Below are 16,214 nucleotides of genomic sequence, written 5' to 3'. Positions count from 1 at the left end.
AATACATGTTGTGCATAATGCTCGAAATGCAATGCGCACGGTGAGGGCTTAAACACCGCTCTGTTTTGGAGTTAAGCTCTCATCTGCCAGCACTTTTTAAAACGGTTAAGTAGATAGTTAGCAGCTACATCATGCTCAGCTGCAATGCATGAAAGGAATCTGAATCGCTGGTTGCCGATGAAAAGCATTCAAGTTTGGTCAGAGGGTGTTGACTCTCTCCACAATCCAGCAGAAGTTCTTCAGAGAGCAATTCTTCCAAGGATACATTGCAGAAAACCTTGGTCCTTCCAAAGGCACTTATGGTCTTATCAGCAAGACACTGGAGACAATGGACTCGTTTCCATTGTGCCAGATGGCGTTAGTATGAGCTGACGTCAGCTGCTGGCCAAAGTGTTCCTTCTCTAGTCCTTCAGTCCATTTGTACAGATCCGATGCAAAAGCCTCCACATTATAATTCACAGGACAGAGAAGAGATTATTTAAGTCCAGGGCTTTCTTTGTAGCAGGAACTCCTTTGCATATTAGGCTACACCCCCTAAGAAGAGCCCTGTAAGCTCTTGGAGGATTGGCGACATCAGGGGGGGGGGTGTAGCCTAATATGCAAAGGAGTTCCTGCTGAAAGTGTTTAAGTGGATTTCATGCCCCCTGAACTCACACCCAGGGAACTGCCGAAACCAAAGTACTGGGAGAAAGAGAAGGTGCCACTGCATTAACCGGAACGCATTAAGAATATATTTATGCCCAATATATTCACGCTTCGAGCAAAGAGGTATCAAAGCACAGCAGATCTGTGATTCTGCCAAAGCTGCACAAGAAGCAGAAGGGACAGGTCCAGTTTAAGGAAGAGGAGAGACACCTGGGCGATGAACATGAATCCCCCTCTCCCAGTTTACTGCTTCACTACCTGCATCTTTCCTCTCCAAGCGCATTTCTACCAGTCACCCAATTTTGGTGCACAGTTAAGGGGCAGAAAGTGACTATGGGGGACAGAATCTGGCTGTTTCATTGGATTGCCCCAACCAGTATTCCCTCTAAGCTGAGTTAGCGTGAACTAAAAAGGTAAAGGTAGTCCCCTGTGCAAGCCTCAGTCGTTTCCGACTCTGAGGTGACATCGCATCACCATTTTTTAGCCTCCAGCTCACACATTTTTGTCTTAGCTCAGGGAAAATAGCCCCAGAGCAAACTAATTTATGCAGTAGCTCACAATTTTAGTGCCAGTAGCTCACAAAGTAGAATTTTTGCTCACAAGACTCCACAGCTTAGAGGGAGTATTGCCTCCCCCCCCCACCCCCCACCGATTGTACGAATTGCCTGGGGTCCAAACGCAAAAAAAACAGCTGCCATCATCACATATAGTGTGTCTCTCCGTTAAAGCAAAATCCATGAAAACAAAAAAGTGTGCATTTTTCATGGACTTAAGTGACATCTAAACATTTCTTTTATACATTGGTTATAAATTGTTTATCATGCATAGTGTTCTCAAACAAGGGGAAGAGAAAGAGAGAGAAAGTGCTAAAAAAAAGGAGTAATGCCTTAGTCATATGTATATACATACATACACACAGGCTTTTTTTGTAGCAGGAGCTCCTTTGCATATTAGGCCACACACCCCTGATGTAGCCAATCCTCCTGGAGCTTACAGGAGGCCCTGTACTAAGAGTTCTGTAATCTCTTGGAGGATTGGCTACATCAGGGGAGTGTGGCCTAATACATAAAGGAGCTCCTGCTACAAAAAACCCCCTGCGATACACACAATGAACGAGCTAATTCCCATGTTACTACTGCATATGCCTGGTCCATTAAAAGCGCACACTGAACACGACACATTTAAAAAAGTGGGGCCACGACACACAACCACCTATCTGAAGATCCTGTCCACAGAGTGGGAAGCATAAGCAGGGGAGCTGAGTGGATACTGTCCATGTGGTGCACACCCATGCACACATAGGCCTGATTCACACAGCCTTTTGTCAGCTTGCACTTTGGGAGAGCAAATGAACACATATCATCCCTGAACTGTGCTTTACTTTGACGATGGTATCTGCGGGCGGGGCAGGTGGGTGGGATGCAGAATCATACCCATACTAGTACATGGAACTGCCATTCGTGTTACACTAAACATGGAATTCACCACATGTGCTGACTAAAAGGTTTTTCTTTCCTGCACATGTTAATTTGTTGGTTGTGTGCCCATACTTTGTCAAGAGGTTCCCCTCCCCTTTTCTGCACACGTTTCGCTCCCTGTAGCAGCTGCTTCGACCTTTCATAGCTATTTCTCCAGATTTTAAGGAGCATTTTAAAAGTACGTGTAAAATACTTGGAGAAACAGCTATGAAAGATCGAAGCGGCTCCAAGAGGAAGCGAAACATGCACAGAAAAGGGGGGAGGAGCAGGGCCCTGCAAGAAGAGCCCTGTAAGCTCTCCGAGAATTGGCTACATCAGGGGGTGTGGCCTAATACACAAAGGAGTTCCTGCTACAAAACCCCCCCTAAAAAAAAGACTCAGTAAGGGCACACAAGTGATCGAAATAATGTGTGGAGAAACCCAAAGTGAGGCAGGTGGTCTGTCATGCAGGTTCTCCTCAGCTCCCACCAAAGACACACCACATTTATAAACAAGAACCTCCCCCACCTCCACACACACACTGACACTACAAACGTACAAAGTTCTTCCAGAAAGTTCTCCCACACAAGCTGCTCGCATTCATTTCAAAATTGAGCTTGTGAAGCAGAAGTTCTGGGTGGCTTTCCCTCTAGAAAAAAATGAAAGCACACCGGGTATGATCAGTGTTCGCTTTAAGCTGAGTTAGTGTGAGCTAGCTCACGGTTTTTCAACCTCTGTTTTTGTCTTCGCTCAGGAAAAATGGCCCCAGAGCCAACTAATTGACGCAGCAGCTCACAGCTTTACTGCCAGTAGCTCATGGAGTAGAATTTTTCCTCACAAGACTCCACAGCTTAGCGGGAGCACTGGGTATGATACATTATGCAAAAATGTGAATTCTGCATGGCCTTTAACGTGCATGAAGCAAGCTGATTTTAACCCTTGTTTAAAACTTTTTAACTTTTCTGATTTATATCCAGGGCTTCTTTACTTTCTTAAGATTTGTTTTCCTCATTTCACCCTCTCCCCACCCCAAAGCAGAGAACGGCAACTGGCATATTCATTTAAGGCAGAATACTGTAGAAACACCTCATCTGTACAGTAATATACAGGGCTACAGTACAAATATAGGGTTACTCTGTTAGGAATAAATAGAAAAAAATAAAGCATACTGGCAGATTTGTACAGCTGCAATTACGTAGAGTGTAAAGAAAACAATTCACTGAAGGCTGGAACAAAGTTTGTGTCACCATTCACAATCTTATTTCTGCTCTGCTAAAAAAAACCCAAAAACCTAAGCAGACATTGTGAGTGCAAAATCCCATCAATGCAAGGGGCCTTTTTTTTCTTGCATGTAAACAGACTACAGCAAGAAACCCCCAAAACACTTTTTTTCAGTCATTATACAGGAATGTGTAACCATCTCCTTTTGTTTTTAATACCTTTATGGATAGCTACCTCTTTAGACCCCCCCCCTAACCTGGATAGCTCAGGACCACCTGATCTGGTCAAATTTGGAAGCTAAGCAGCATCCATCCTGGTTAGTATTGGGATGGGAGTCCATCAAGGAATACCAGGGTCATTACACAGGGGGAGGGAAAGGGCAAACTACTTCTCACTGTTTCTTGCTTTGAAAACTCTATGGGTTGACATAAGTCAATAGCAAAAGAAAAAAAAAAGAAAATCTTGTGGAAGGAGCAGGCTGACTCCAAGCCCTGTCCCACTGGGAAACACAGCTTATTGCGAGTCCCAGATGCATAAGAAGAAGATATTGGATTTATATCCCACCCTATACTCAGAGTCTCAGAGCGGTCACAATCTCCTCTACCTTCCCCCTTCAACCCACAACAGACACCCTGTAAGGTAGGTGGGGCTGAGAGAGCTTTTACAGCAGCTGCCCTTTCAAGGACAAGCTCTGTGAGAGCTATGGCTGACCCAAGGCCATGCCAGCAGGTGCAAGAGGAGGAGTGGGGAAATCAAACCCGGTTCTCCCAGATAAGAGTCCACGCACTTAACCACTACACCAAACTGGCTCTCAGTAAAATGGTGTAGTATTTGCATAACACCTCATCTGCTATCTTGCACGAAGTGGCAGGGCCTGCACTGGAGAGGCTCCTGACAGGCAGCGCCCCCTACAGCATATGAATAGAAGAATGGATGAAGACAACCCCTCATGGCTTGTGTCAGCCAAATCTGCAACATTTGAGGGAGGGGCAGCATTTTACTTTCCAAAGTGCTTTCATCCAGAAATAAATAGACCAAAATTTCTCATTACTATCTACCAAAAAAAAATATATAGATTTCTCTGCTACACACAGCACTAGGGGTTTGAATTAGAAGGCAGGAATAGATGGAGACTTTGGTCTGCAAGATGCATACACACTGGGCAGAAGGTATTTTAATTTTCCCAGACACTCATTCAGGGTCCCAGCTTCACCCTGTGGAATCCAGCATTCTCTTTGGTTCCCGAGGAAATCCATGGTAACAAACTCCGTGGAATGACAGTCTTCCAGCGTTAATCTAAACCCGCGGCCAAGTGTGAAACGTTCAAACAGCCCGGAGATATTGTGGCATTGACAGAAGACGAGGAAGTGGGACAAATGATTTCTTCAATGGTCACGTAAGTGCCAGTGACAAAGCCCATCACTCCCAGGGAGGCGATGAAGATGTCTTTCACGACCATCCCCAGGTCATCCTTGTCCTTGTAGAAAGTGAGGATCTCAACCAACGGCGGCAAGATCAAAGCCAGAGTGCTGCTGCTCACAGCTCCTACCAACGAGATCACCAGGTCCAGGCGAGGGATCAGAATTGCTACAGCACCTGAAAGAGAGAAGGCCTCTTTATAAAATAAATCTATATATATATATATAGAGGCACAGCCACGTGGGCATGAAGGAAAGCGAAGAAAACTGAATGAGTCACAGCTTAAAACTTTCTGATAGTTTGGAAGGAGAAGAAACCCCCAGAGCTAAATTTTGCCAAGCAGAACCAACAGAACGGGAGAGCGGACCACTTCTTTTAAGCACACAATGTGGGTCGGAATCCACAGGATCTAATGGGCTGCATTCCACGACTTGTGAAAGAGCAGAGGAATATGACAGATGGGCACAAGAAAGGAAGAGTTTGTATTTATTACCAATGATCAGGGGTGGAATTCTAGCAGGAGGTCCTTTGCATATTAGGCCACACCCCCATGATGTAGCCTGTCCTCCAAGAGCTTACAAAAAAGAGCCATGTAAGCTCTTGGAGGATTGGCTACATCATAGAGGTGCGGCCTAACATGCAAAGGACCTCCTGCTAGAATTCCACCCCTGGCAATGATAGAATATCATATTCCAACCTGGATGGCCCAAGCTAGACCAATGCTGTCAGATCTTGGAAGTTAAACAGGGTTAGCCCTAGTTATTACTTGGATGGAAGCAGGGCTGGCCCTGTCACTAGGCAAACTAGGTGATTGCCTAGGGCGCTGGCCTTTTGGGGGTGCTGAATTGGGCACCCCAACGTGACACGGTGCTATCATCAGTGCTGGGGGGGGTGTGTCAGAAGTTAGTTTTGTCTAGGATGCCAGACAGTCTAAGGCTTGCCCTGGATGGGAGACCACCAAGAAAGTCCAGGTCAGAGGGAGGCAATGGAAGGGCAATGGCTAACCATCTCAGTTTGCCGCTAGCTTTCAAAACCCTATGCCAGGGGTGTCAAACATGCGGCCCCGGGGCTGAAACTAAGACCAATGAGTGCTAACGTTGTAAGCATGTTTTATTTTATTCTTCAACGGTCACGTAAGTGCCAGTGACAAAGCCCATCACTCCCAGGGAGGCGATGAAGATGTCTTTCACGACCATCCCCAGGTCATCCTTGTCCTTGTAGAAAGTGAGGATCTCAACCAACAGCGGCAAGATCAAAGCCAGTTTGCTTTTGTTTGCATCCTCTATAAAGTTTGTATCTCTGCTACCTAATCTTAAATACGTACACATGGCCCAGCCTGACATGGCCCGGCCCAACAAGGCCTCATTAAGCCGCCCTGAGCCTGCCTTGGTGGGGAGGGCGGGGTATAAATAAAAACTTATTATTATCATCATCATCATCATCATCATCATCATCATCATTATTATGTCAGATCTGTCCTTCATAACAAATGAGTTTGACACCCCTACCCTATGGTCTCTGAAAGTCGGCTGCAACTTGGTGGCTCTTTATACACACACACACACACACACACACACACACACACAAAGTATCACCCTTTTTTCTGCTTGCAATGGATGAATGCTCTCATGATCAGTCTCTGGCATCTCCAGCTAAGGCTACTGCCTGCCAGAATACGTAACTACTGAGCTAGAGGGACCTGAAAAGCAGTTCATATGTCTAGGGCAGTGATGCTCTTTACTCTTGGTGCTTGGGGAGGGGGGCCACAATGGGAGGGCTTCTAGTGTCCTCGCCCCACTGGTGGGCCTCCTGAGGGTGCCTGGGTTTTTTTGGCCACTGTGTGACACAGAGAGTTGGACCAGATGGGCCATTGGCCTGATCCAACATGGCTTCTCTTATGTTCATATGAATATCAGATACCGCTCTCCTGCAGTCCTTATCACTACTATAACAAAGAGAGGAATCTCACTCCAAAATAGGGGAGGAGGCTGCGGCTCAGTGGTACAGCACCTGCTTGGCATGCGGAAGGTCCCGGGTTCAGTCCCCAGCATCTCCTATTAGATGCATCAGGTGTTAGATAATGTGAAAGACCTCCCTCTCAGACCCTGTAGAGCCACTGACAGCCAGTGCAGACAATACTGATCTTGGCAGACCCATAGTACAACTCAGTAGAAGGCAGCATCATGCGTTTGCAACTGTACAGGGGAACACGCATCCTACAACGCCATCTTAAACCAGCTGACTTCAATGGCATTAGAGGAGCGTAATGCTGCTTAGGACTGCTTAGACCAAGTCCTATGAAGAAAGGTTGAAGGAGCTGGGTATGTGTACCCTGGAGAGGAGGCGGCTGAGAGGTGATAGGATCACCATCTTTGAGTCCTTGAAGGGCTGTCATATAGAGGATGGTATGGAATTGTTTTCTGTGGCCCCAGAAGGTAGGCCCAGAACCAACGGGTTGAAATTAAAGCAGAAGATTTCAGGTTTTCACGGCTGGTAACATCATTAGGGTTTGTAGAATCTTTCGGGCTCAAGTGCCATGTTCTACTGGAGAAAGTTGGAAGAAAAACTTTCTCCAGTAGAACACGGTACTTGAGCCCGAAAGATTCTACAAACCCTAATAAATCAGAAGAGTTTCTGGCTCAACATTAGGAAGAACTTCCTGACTGTTAGAGAGGTTCTTCAGTGGAACAGGCTTCCTCAGGAGGTGGTGGGCTCTCCTTCCTTGGAGATTTTTAAACAGAGGCTAGATGGCCATCTGACAGCAATGAAGATCCTGTGAATTTAGGGGGAGGCGTTTGTGAGTTTCCTGCATTGTGCAGGGGGTTGGACTAGATGGCCCTGAGAGGTCCCTTCCAACTCTATGAGTCTATGATTCTATGTCTGCACTCCTTGTGACCTCAGGCTGTGGAAACTGAGCCTCCTCCCAGCCACCTGCATGTAATCCTGTCTTTCAGCTGTACAGTCCCACCTAGGTTTTTATCTCACAATTACCTTCCCATACGCTGCACTGGAATCATGGCAGCTTCTGTCTACAACAAGTAAAAAATATAACCTCGAAGAACCATTAAAAGCTTTCTAAAGTACAATTACAGACAGCAACTTTAATATCTGGATGAACCCTCAATAGGAAGAACAAAAAAGAATCCGGCTCTTCTAATGGTCTAAGGAAGAGAATCCTCTTATTAAAATAAAATAATCAGTCCCACACACTCGAAGGCGGACTGTATTCTGCTTAGAGCTGCACAAGAGAGCCAGCGTGGTATAGTGGTTAAGAGCGGCGGGCTCTAATATGGAGAACAAGGTTTGATTCCCCACTCCTCCTCCACATGAAGCCTGCTGGGTGACCTTGGGCTGGACACAGTTCTCTCAGAACTCTCTCAGCCCCAACTACCTCACAAAGTGACTGTTGGGAGAGAGAGGAAGCTGCTTTGAGACTCCTTAGGGCAGGGGAAAGTGGAGTATAAGAACCAGCTCTTCTTCAGTGCAAAGAGGGAGATGATAAACTCAATGTGTAAAGTCCCTTGTTTTATATTATACCATCTGGAACTTTTTCTCTTTCAGTGGATCTATGCAACCAATAGCCCCCAAAATATTCCTCATTAAATTTCTTGCAATTTTTTAAAGGATACAGATGCTAAAAAAAAGAGAGAGAGAGAGAGAGAGAGCCAGTTTGGTGTAGTGGTTAAGTGTGCAGACTCTTTTCTGGGAGAACTGGGTTTGATTCCCCACTCCTCCACTTGCAGCTGCTGGAATGACCTTGGGTCAGCCATAGCTATCGCAGAGCTGTCCTTGAAAGGGCAGCTGCCGTGAAAGCTCTCTCAGCCCCACCTACCTCTCAGGGTGCCTGTTGTGGGGGAGGAAGGGAAAAGAGATTGTAGGCCACTCTGAGATTCAGTGTGAATGGCAGGGTATAAATCCAATATCATCATCTTCTTCTTCTAAAACTAATTTGTGCAAAATTTGCTTTTGGCAAATTTGGGCTAACAGGACTGAGATGGACTGGATGAGATCATATAATATGAAAATAATCAGTGAAAACATTCTGAAAGCCATTAAAAAAAAACAAAAACCTTATGGAAGACAAAAACCTTACGGAAGATGGAAAGCGATATCAAGTCACAACCTGACCCTGTGAGGTTTTCAAGGCAAGAGACGTTCAGAGGTGGCTTGCCATTGCCTGCCTCCACCTCACAACCCTGGTATTCCTTGGAGGTCTCCCATTCAAATACTGCCAGGCCTGACCCTGCTTAGCTTTCGAGATCCGATGAGACCAGGATCGCCTGGGCCATCCATATGATACAACTTTCACACATTAAAAATCATACTTTGCACATCTTCCCCAGCAGGACTTCTGACTGGCTGCACAGACTTTTTGAAAGTTTATTTGGCAGCAGCTGCCACGACAGCACAAAAATCTTCACTGCGTGGCTGTAGGTACTAATTAGCCTTAACAAGAGGGGCGGGGAGAGATTGTAGGGAGAAGTAGGAGCTTTGCTGCGGGTGATTTATTCCTAAAACAGAGCATGTGGATGGATTTTGACAGGGGATACAGCCCTTCATTCAGGGCTATATATAGAATTCCCGTTTCAGTTCTGCTCGCAGCTGAATGCCGAAAGCCAATAGCGCAGAGAAGGTTCCAGCATGGAAAGGGAGGCACGCGAAGATATGGCAACCCTACGCTGGCCGTCATGCAGGGCAGAGAGGTGGATCTGGGAGGCTCCGCCTTTTTAGTAAGCACAAAGAAATCAGAACTTAGCCAACAGGAAGAGTGGCCATAATGCACACTTAATTAGAGCTATAAGATCTCTTGTTCAACTCTCCTTCACGAAGTCTTCATGGCAGTCGGTTATTGGGTATTAGATACCATGTGAGGCTAAAATCCTGATAAGAAGGCATCTGTGCGTATAGGCAGAGCCCCTTGGCGCAGAACAGTAAAGCTGCAGTACTGAAGTCCAAGCTCTGCACATGACCTGAGTTCGATCCCAGAAGAAGCTGGGTTCAGGTAGCCGGCTCAAGGTTGACTCAGCCTTCCATCCTTCCGAGGTGGGTAAAATGAGTACCCAGCTTGTGTGGGGTAAAGTATAGATGACTGGGGAAAGCAATGGCAAACCACCCTGTAAAAAGTCTGCCAAGACGACGTCCTGATGTGACGTCACCCCATGTGTCAGTAATGGCTCAGTGCTTGCACAGGGGGACTACCTTTACCTTTTTACTCTCACTTAGTCCCTTATGGGCACCAGAGAAAATGGCTGCTTGTGAAGTGGACAGCAGAGAACCTGGGAACATGAGCCTGCTGGTTTTATTCTGTTTTAAAGAAGTGCACCACAATCCGCTTTTCGTTCACACCGGTCAATTCCTAAGAACTGGCACCCCATATTACCGCCACTTTTTAAATTCCTCTCCTCTGGTCTGAAGAAGCCAAGCACTGATTCATGAAAGCTCCTACCCGGCCCTGCTTTTGTTAGTCTTTAAGGTGTTGCCGGACTCTTGCTCTTTTCTACTGCTACAGAAAGATTAACACAGCTACCTATCTAGACCTATCTCCTCCGGTCTATTACTCTGGCCTCTTCTTGACTTCTCCCTTGTTCAGCTGCTTCCCATTCTTAATTAGGTGTTTCTTCATTAGCCCGTACATACCATGCTCACTGAATGCATTGTTCGATACCCCTGTACAAACATACAATCCATGTTAGGGTTGCCAATCCCCAGCTGGGGGCAGGGGATCCCCTGGTTTGGAGGCACCCCCCGCTTCAGGGTCTTCAGAAAGTGGCAGAGGGGGGAAAGAAGAGAAATGTATGCCGGGCACTCCATTATACTCCAATATACTCCATTATACTCGACTCCATTGTACTCTTATTATACTCCCACAGGGTAGAATGGAGAATTGATCCATGGGTATCTGGGGCTCTGAGGGAGCTGTTTTCTGAGGGAGAGCCAGTTTGGTGTAGTGGTTAAGTGTGCGGACTCTTATCTGGGAGAACCGGGTTTGATTCCCCACTCCTCCACTTGCACCTGCTGGAATGGCCTTGGGTCAGCCATAGCTCTGGCAGAGGTTGTCCTTGAAAGGGCCGCTGCTGTGAGAGCCCTCTCCAGCCCCACCCACCTCACAGGGTGTCTGTTGTGGGGGAGGAAGGTAAAGGAGATTGTGAGCCGCTCTGAGATTCTTCGGAGTGGAGGGCGGGATATAAATCCAATATCTTCTTCTTCTTTTTTGAGGTAGAGGCACCAAATTTTCAGCACAGCATCCAGTGCCTCTCCTCAAAACACCCCCCTCCAAGTTTCAAAAAAGACTGGACCAGGGAATCCAATTCTATGAGCCCCTAAATAAGGTGCCCCTATCCTTCATTATTCCAAATGGAGGGAAGGCATGTAAACACCTTTTACATGCCTTCCCTCCATTTGGAATAATGAAGGATAGGGGCACCTTATTTAGGGGCTCATAGAATTGAATTGGACTCTAAAAGGAGTTCTGGCCATCACATTTAAAGGGACTGTTCCTTTAAATGTGATGGCCAGAACTCCTTTTAGAGTTCAATTCTACTTGTCACACCCTTGTTCCTGGCTCCACCACAAAGTCCCTAGATATTTCTTGAGTCAGACCTGGCAACCCTAATCCATGTACAACATACTTTACGCTCCAATTGGGGGAAAAGGTACAACATGGGGAAAATGTTGGTTTTAATTTAAGAACGCACCCAACAGGAACTAAAACACTTTCAGAACCAAAATCACCTCCGCACTTAAGTCTGCTAACTGCAGTCATTAACTGCTACCTCCATTTCCCCAGAATGCCATATGGTTCAATCTTAAAGGGGCACTGGCATATAAAACTCAAACAAAAAAACTTACATCAACTATTCCTCCCTGTCACACATACATGTGGTTTTTCCTTGTACCCGCATGCAGCAATCCTTACATTCCAACATCCAGCACGTGAACAGCTGTAACGTTCTCAGGGCACAGGCAGGCTGGAGTCCAAAGCCAGTCAAAGTCCAGCAGGAGCCAAGTCACCAAAGCAAAATCGCAAATCGGAATCAGAAGTTAGTGTCCAAAAGCCAAAGGGTCAGGATATCAAGGAATTCAAGCAGGTCAGGATCAGGATTCAGGAAGGAGCGTGGATGCAAGCCAGAGAATAGACTTGTTGCTTCCACAAGGTTACCAGGTCCTGGGTGGGAGTTATATGGGAGCCTCAATCAGCCTGCTCCCTGGGTGGCAGTGACTCTGTTAGAACTCAGGGCTGAGAGATCTGAAGCATCGGCGTGCCTCATGTCTTCGCTCTGAAAGCTCTTTCCGGAGCCTGCTTCGAACTCTTGAGATGGGAGGGGAAGAGCTTGGAGGAGATTGATTGTCAACAGCTGACACTGGTGCCTGGAATGTGGGGAGAGTGATTGATGGGCCAGCTGCTGGTTGTTCAGCAGAGGAACGGGCTGGCAACTCTTCCAGATCTGTTAACCCTTACAGCTCTCCTTTGTCAGGGCTCAGGACAACAGCTGAAGAAGAAGAATGTTCAGTTCAGGCGCAACTGATTCATGGCAACCCTATCCATGGGGTACTCCAGGCAAAAGATAACCAAAGGTAGTTTGGCATTGCCTCAGGGCTTTTTTTTTGTAGCAGGAACTCCTTTGCATATTAGGCCACACATCCCTGATGTAGCCAATTTACAGCAGGCCCTGTAAGAAGAGCTCTGTAAGTTCTTGGGAGGATAGGCTACATCAGGGGTGTGTGGCCTAATATCCAAAAGAGTTTCTGCTACAAAAAAAGTCCTGGCCTTCCCTCACATAGCAGACCCAGCCCTTCTTGGTGGTCTCCCATCCAAGCACTCCCAGGGCCAACACTGCTTAACACCCGCATGATTTAAACCTCACATTCACCCAGGTACAGGTCCTTGTTTTTTTTTGTTTTTAATTAAATGCCCACTGACTCTGTCTTGCAAAGAGATAGATGTATGTACAGGGGCAAAGGCGAAAAAGATGGATGGAGGCGTAGCAAGCATGCTTTTGAACGCAAGTTGGGAAAAAGTAAAGGCTGACAAACCAAAGCGACTGAAACACTCTCCTCTTTTTTATTTTGCTGCTAGAGAACAGAATCCTTTCATTATTAAAACCAAGCAAAACACAGCATGACAAGGGAGGTCAAAAACAGCTCCATTTTCCCCCTCTCAAGAACCATCCTTCTCCCACTGTTTTCAGCGGTTTTATCGTACATTAAGCCAAGGGTCAACCAACAAAAGATTTCTTAAAATTGCAGCATTTTATTCTTTCCAGGGTACAGAAAACCATTTCTCAAGCGCTGCAGTGGATTAAAGTTTGAGAGAGAGAGAGAAATACAGGGGTCCCCCTCCCCTTCACAAACTATTAAAATGTTAGAAAAAATGTAAATAAACAAAATGACAACTGTCTTCCTCTCTGGAAGGTTCAAGATGGACAGGTTGCTTCAGGAAAAGAAGTCAGATGCTACAGATGTCTTGAGATGTCACTTACGGTGGTCTAAACCTCAAATGGTTTGGGGATTTAACCCTTCAAAAAGAAAGGCCACCCAACCGATTGTATAATCAAATAGGGAGGGACGGTGGCTCAGTGGTAGAGCATCTGCTTGGGAAGCAGAAGGTCCCAGGTTCAATCCCTGGCATCTCCAACTAAAAAGGGTCCAGGCAAATAGGTGTGAAAAACCTCGGCTTGAGACCCTGGAGAGCCGCTGCCAGTCTGAGTAGACAATACTGACTTTGATGGACCAAGGGTCTGATTCAGTATATGTGTGTGTGTGTGTGTATTCAAATGTCAAGTCTCCCATGGCTTCCAGAGGGGGATTTTTTCTTTTTTTCAATTTAAATTTTATTGAATTTTTTAAACTTAGCTGACATAACAAACAGGGGACATTTTTCGTACACGCACAATGACATCATCCGGAAGTAACGTATTGCGCCAGGCACGTCACACGGGGATGCTCTAGGAATTCGCAGGCAACTATATGGATTCGCACAGGGATGCTCTAGCAATTTGGGGGAAATTGCTAGAGTTTTCATAGAGTTTTCTCCAACATTGCTAGAGAGTGCCTGTGTGAAACCATAGAGTTTCCTGCAAATTCCTAGAGCATCCCCATGCGATACGTCACTTCCGGGCACCACACACACACTGAGTGGTGACAGGACTCTTTGAGGGCAGGGATCCCCCAGTGGCCTGCTCCCTGCCGGCGGGTTGGGGCCTGCCAAAACGGGGGGATCCCCGCCCTCGGTGGGAACTTAGCAGCCAACCCAAGAACAGAGAGACTTTTGTTAATATCCAAAGCGGCTTTCAGAAGTCTCAGGGGGCTAGTCTCTCCTGCCTGACAAATACACTCGGCCACAAAGGAGTGAATCAGAATGGGGGGCCACTAGCTGATAGGAGATGTGGGCTGGGAAGCAGGGGAGGGGTTAAGATTTGATTGATGAGGCATTCTGATACTTAGGAATTCAAGAGGAGTTTAGTAAAAAGGTTATGGTAACCCAGAGAGAGAGAGGTAAGGAGAGTTGTAAGGATCAGAATACTCATTTGTCCTGGAAGTGAATGGCCTGGAAGTGAAAGTGCTATGGAGATGCAGCAAGGTGCTGTGTATATTTGTGACTCTCTGACCAATATTGTCTTGCTTACACACAGCTTAACTTCAAGGGAAGATTCTTAAGGTGTGGTGACAGCGTTTAATAGTATGCACAGCCAGTCAGATCTCCAGTGGCCAATCAGAAATCCTGCTGAGCAAAAGCCTCATCTGGCCCTGTCCACTTTCTAAAAATACTTGATGGGCACCCCACTGGAGACCCTGATGGAGGAAGTATGTCTGAACTCATACGGCTGGAGGTAGGAAATGGCATTCTTTGAAGGCTACATTCTCCTTTTCTGCACACAGCAAGCTCAGTCACAAGCTTCTTTCCAGCAGCTAGCTTTCTATGAGCAAGAAGGGACATTCCATTATTCCACTTCCCACCTGTCATGCAAAGTTCAGGGGTGTAGGGCAAGGCCTTGAGGAGGAGGAGGAGGAAGAAGAAGAAGAGGAGGAGGAGGAGGTGGTGGTAGTAGTGAAAAAAGAAGCAGGAGGAGGAGGAGGAAGAAGATGATGAAGAAGAGGAGAAAGAGGAGGAGGAGATGGAGGGAAAAGAAGAAGCAGGAGGAGGAGGAGGAGATGGAGGGAAAAGAAGAAGCAGCAGGAGGAGGAGGAGGGAAAAGAAGAAGCAGGAGGAAGAGAAGGAAAAAGAACATAAAGAAGAAGAGTTGGATTTATACCCTGCCCTTCACTCAAGAGTCTTAGACCAGCTTACAATTTCCTTCCTTTCTCCTCTCCACAACAGACACCCTATGAGGTGGCGGGGGAAGGGGGGCTGAGAGAGCTCTGAGAGAATTGCTCTTATGAGAACAGCTCTGAGAGAACTGTGACTGACCCAAGGTCCCCCAGCTGGCTGCATGTGGAGGAGTGGGGAATCAAACCCGGTTCTCCCAGATTTGAATCAGCACTCTTAACCACCACACCAAACTGGGATTAACTTTCCAAAGTGGGGCTAACTTTCTTCCTCCTCGTGGTTCAGCTAAGGTTTCCAGGGCATGTCGGGAGCAAAAATCCTCAAGACAAGGCTTAATTTCTTCCACCAGCAACATGCAATTAAAAGAAGCAAGGCGTTTATGTCTGTGGGGGAGTTGCAGAGGCAGCGACAGTGAAACTTTGACAGGCTGTCAAGAGTAAAGGCCCGTGGAATATTGTATCATCTCAGCAGGTTCTAGGGAGACTGTGGTTTTCTCTGTTCCAAATTCTCTCAAACTCATTTAATGCTGAATATAATTCTACTCCAGTGTTCCCTCTAAGCTGAGTTAGCATGAGCTAGCTCACAGAATTTTAGCCTCCAGCTCACACATTTTTGTCTTAGCTCAGGAAAATTGACCCCAGAGCACAATAATGTATGCGTAGCTCACAGCTTTAATATCAGTAGCTCACGAAGTAGAATTTTTGCTCACAAGATTGCAGCTTAGAGGGAACATACTGGATTCAGTTCTCTTCTGGATGGACACACTGGACTGGATCCAGTGATGTCTTCACAGAGGGAGCTGGTGGGCCTTCCCCAAGCAGCCTGAATAATCTCTCTGAGGATTGGGAGGCAAGCATACCAAAGAGGGTTGCCAATCCCCAGTTGGGGGCGGGGGATTCCCTGGTTTGGAGGTCCTCCCCCTGCTTCAGGGTTATCAGAAGGGATCTCCGGCAGCCGGCCACATTGCGGCTCGGCTGTCGGGGATTGATTTGCCCCCTTGGAGGGAAGAGTGGGCTTTCCATTTGGGCGCGCGTTCTCTGAGGCGGGGCTTGGGCGTCCTAACGGCCAAGCCTCTGCCTTGTTTCAGTCCCTCGTCAGTGCTCAGCAAGAGAGGAGCGTGTGCGTGCTCTCCGCCAACAGCGAGGGATTAGGCCTGGTTGGAGGCCGTTGGGGGCTTTCATTGTCGGGATCGGGCCAGGCTGAAG

General features: G+C 46.9%; 1 protein-coding gene across 1 annotated transcript in view; it reads right to left on the bottom strand.

Annotated features, from left to right (window-relative positions):
* Positions 1 to 4,464: 4,464 nt before the first annotated feature.
* Positions 4,465 to 16,214, bottom strand: part of SLC36A4 (solute carrier family 36 member 4) — a 104,508-nt gene continuing 92,758 nt past the window's right edge. The window contains exon 11 of the mRNA XM_060234947.1: positions 4,465 to 4,919. Coding sequence (XP_060090930.1) covers positions 4,615 to 4,919 — 305 coding nt within the window. The 3' untranslated portion in view covers positions 4,465 to 4,614. The remainder of the gene's footprint in view (positions 4,920 to 16,214) is intronic.

Source organism: Heteronotia binoei, chromosome 3 (assembly GCF_032191835.1).
Source record: "Heteronotia binoei isolate CCM8104 ecotype False Entrance Well chromosome 3, APGP_CSIRO_Hbin_v1, whole genome shotgun sequence".
Classification (NCBI taxonomy): Eukaryota; Metazoa; Chordata; class Lepidosauria; order Squamata; family Gekkonidae; genus Heteronotia; species Heteronotia binoei.
Note: the sequence above shows the minus strand (reverse complement) of the source record. Positions and strands in the feature narration are given on the sequence as shown.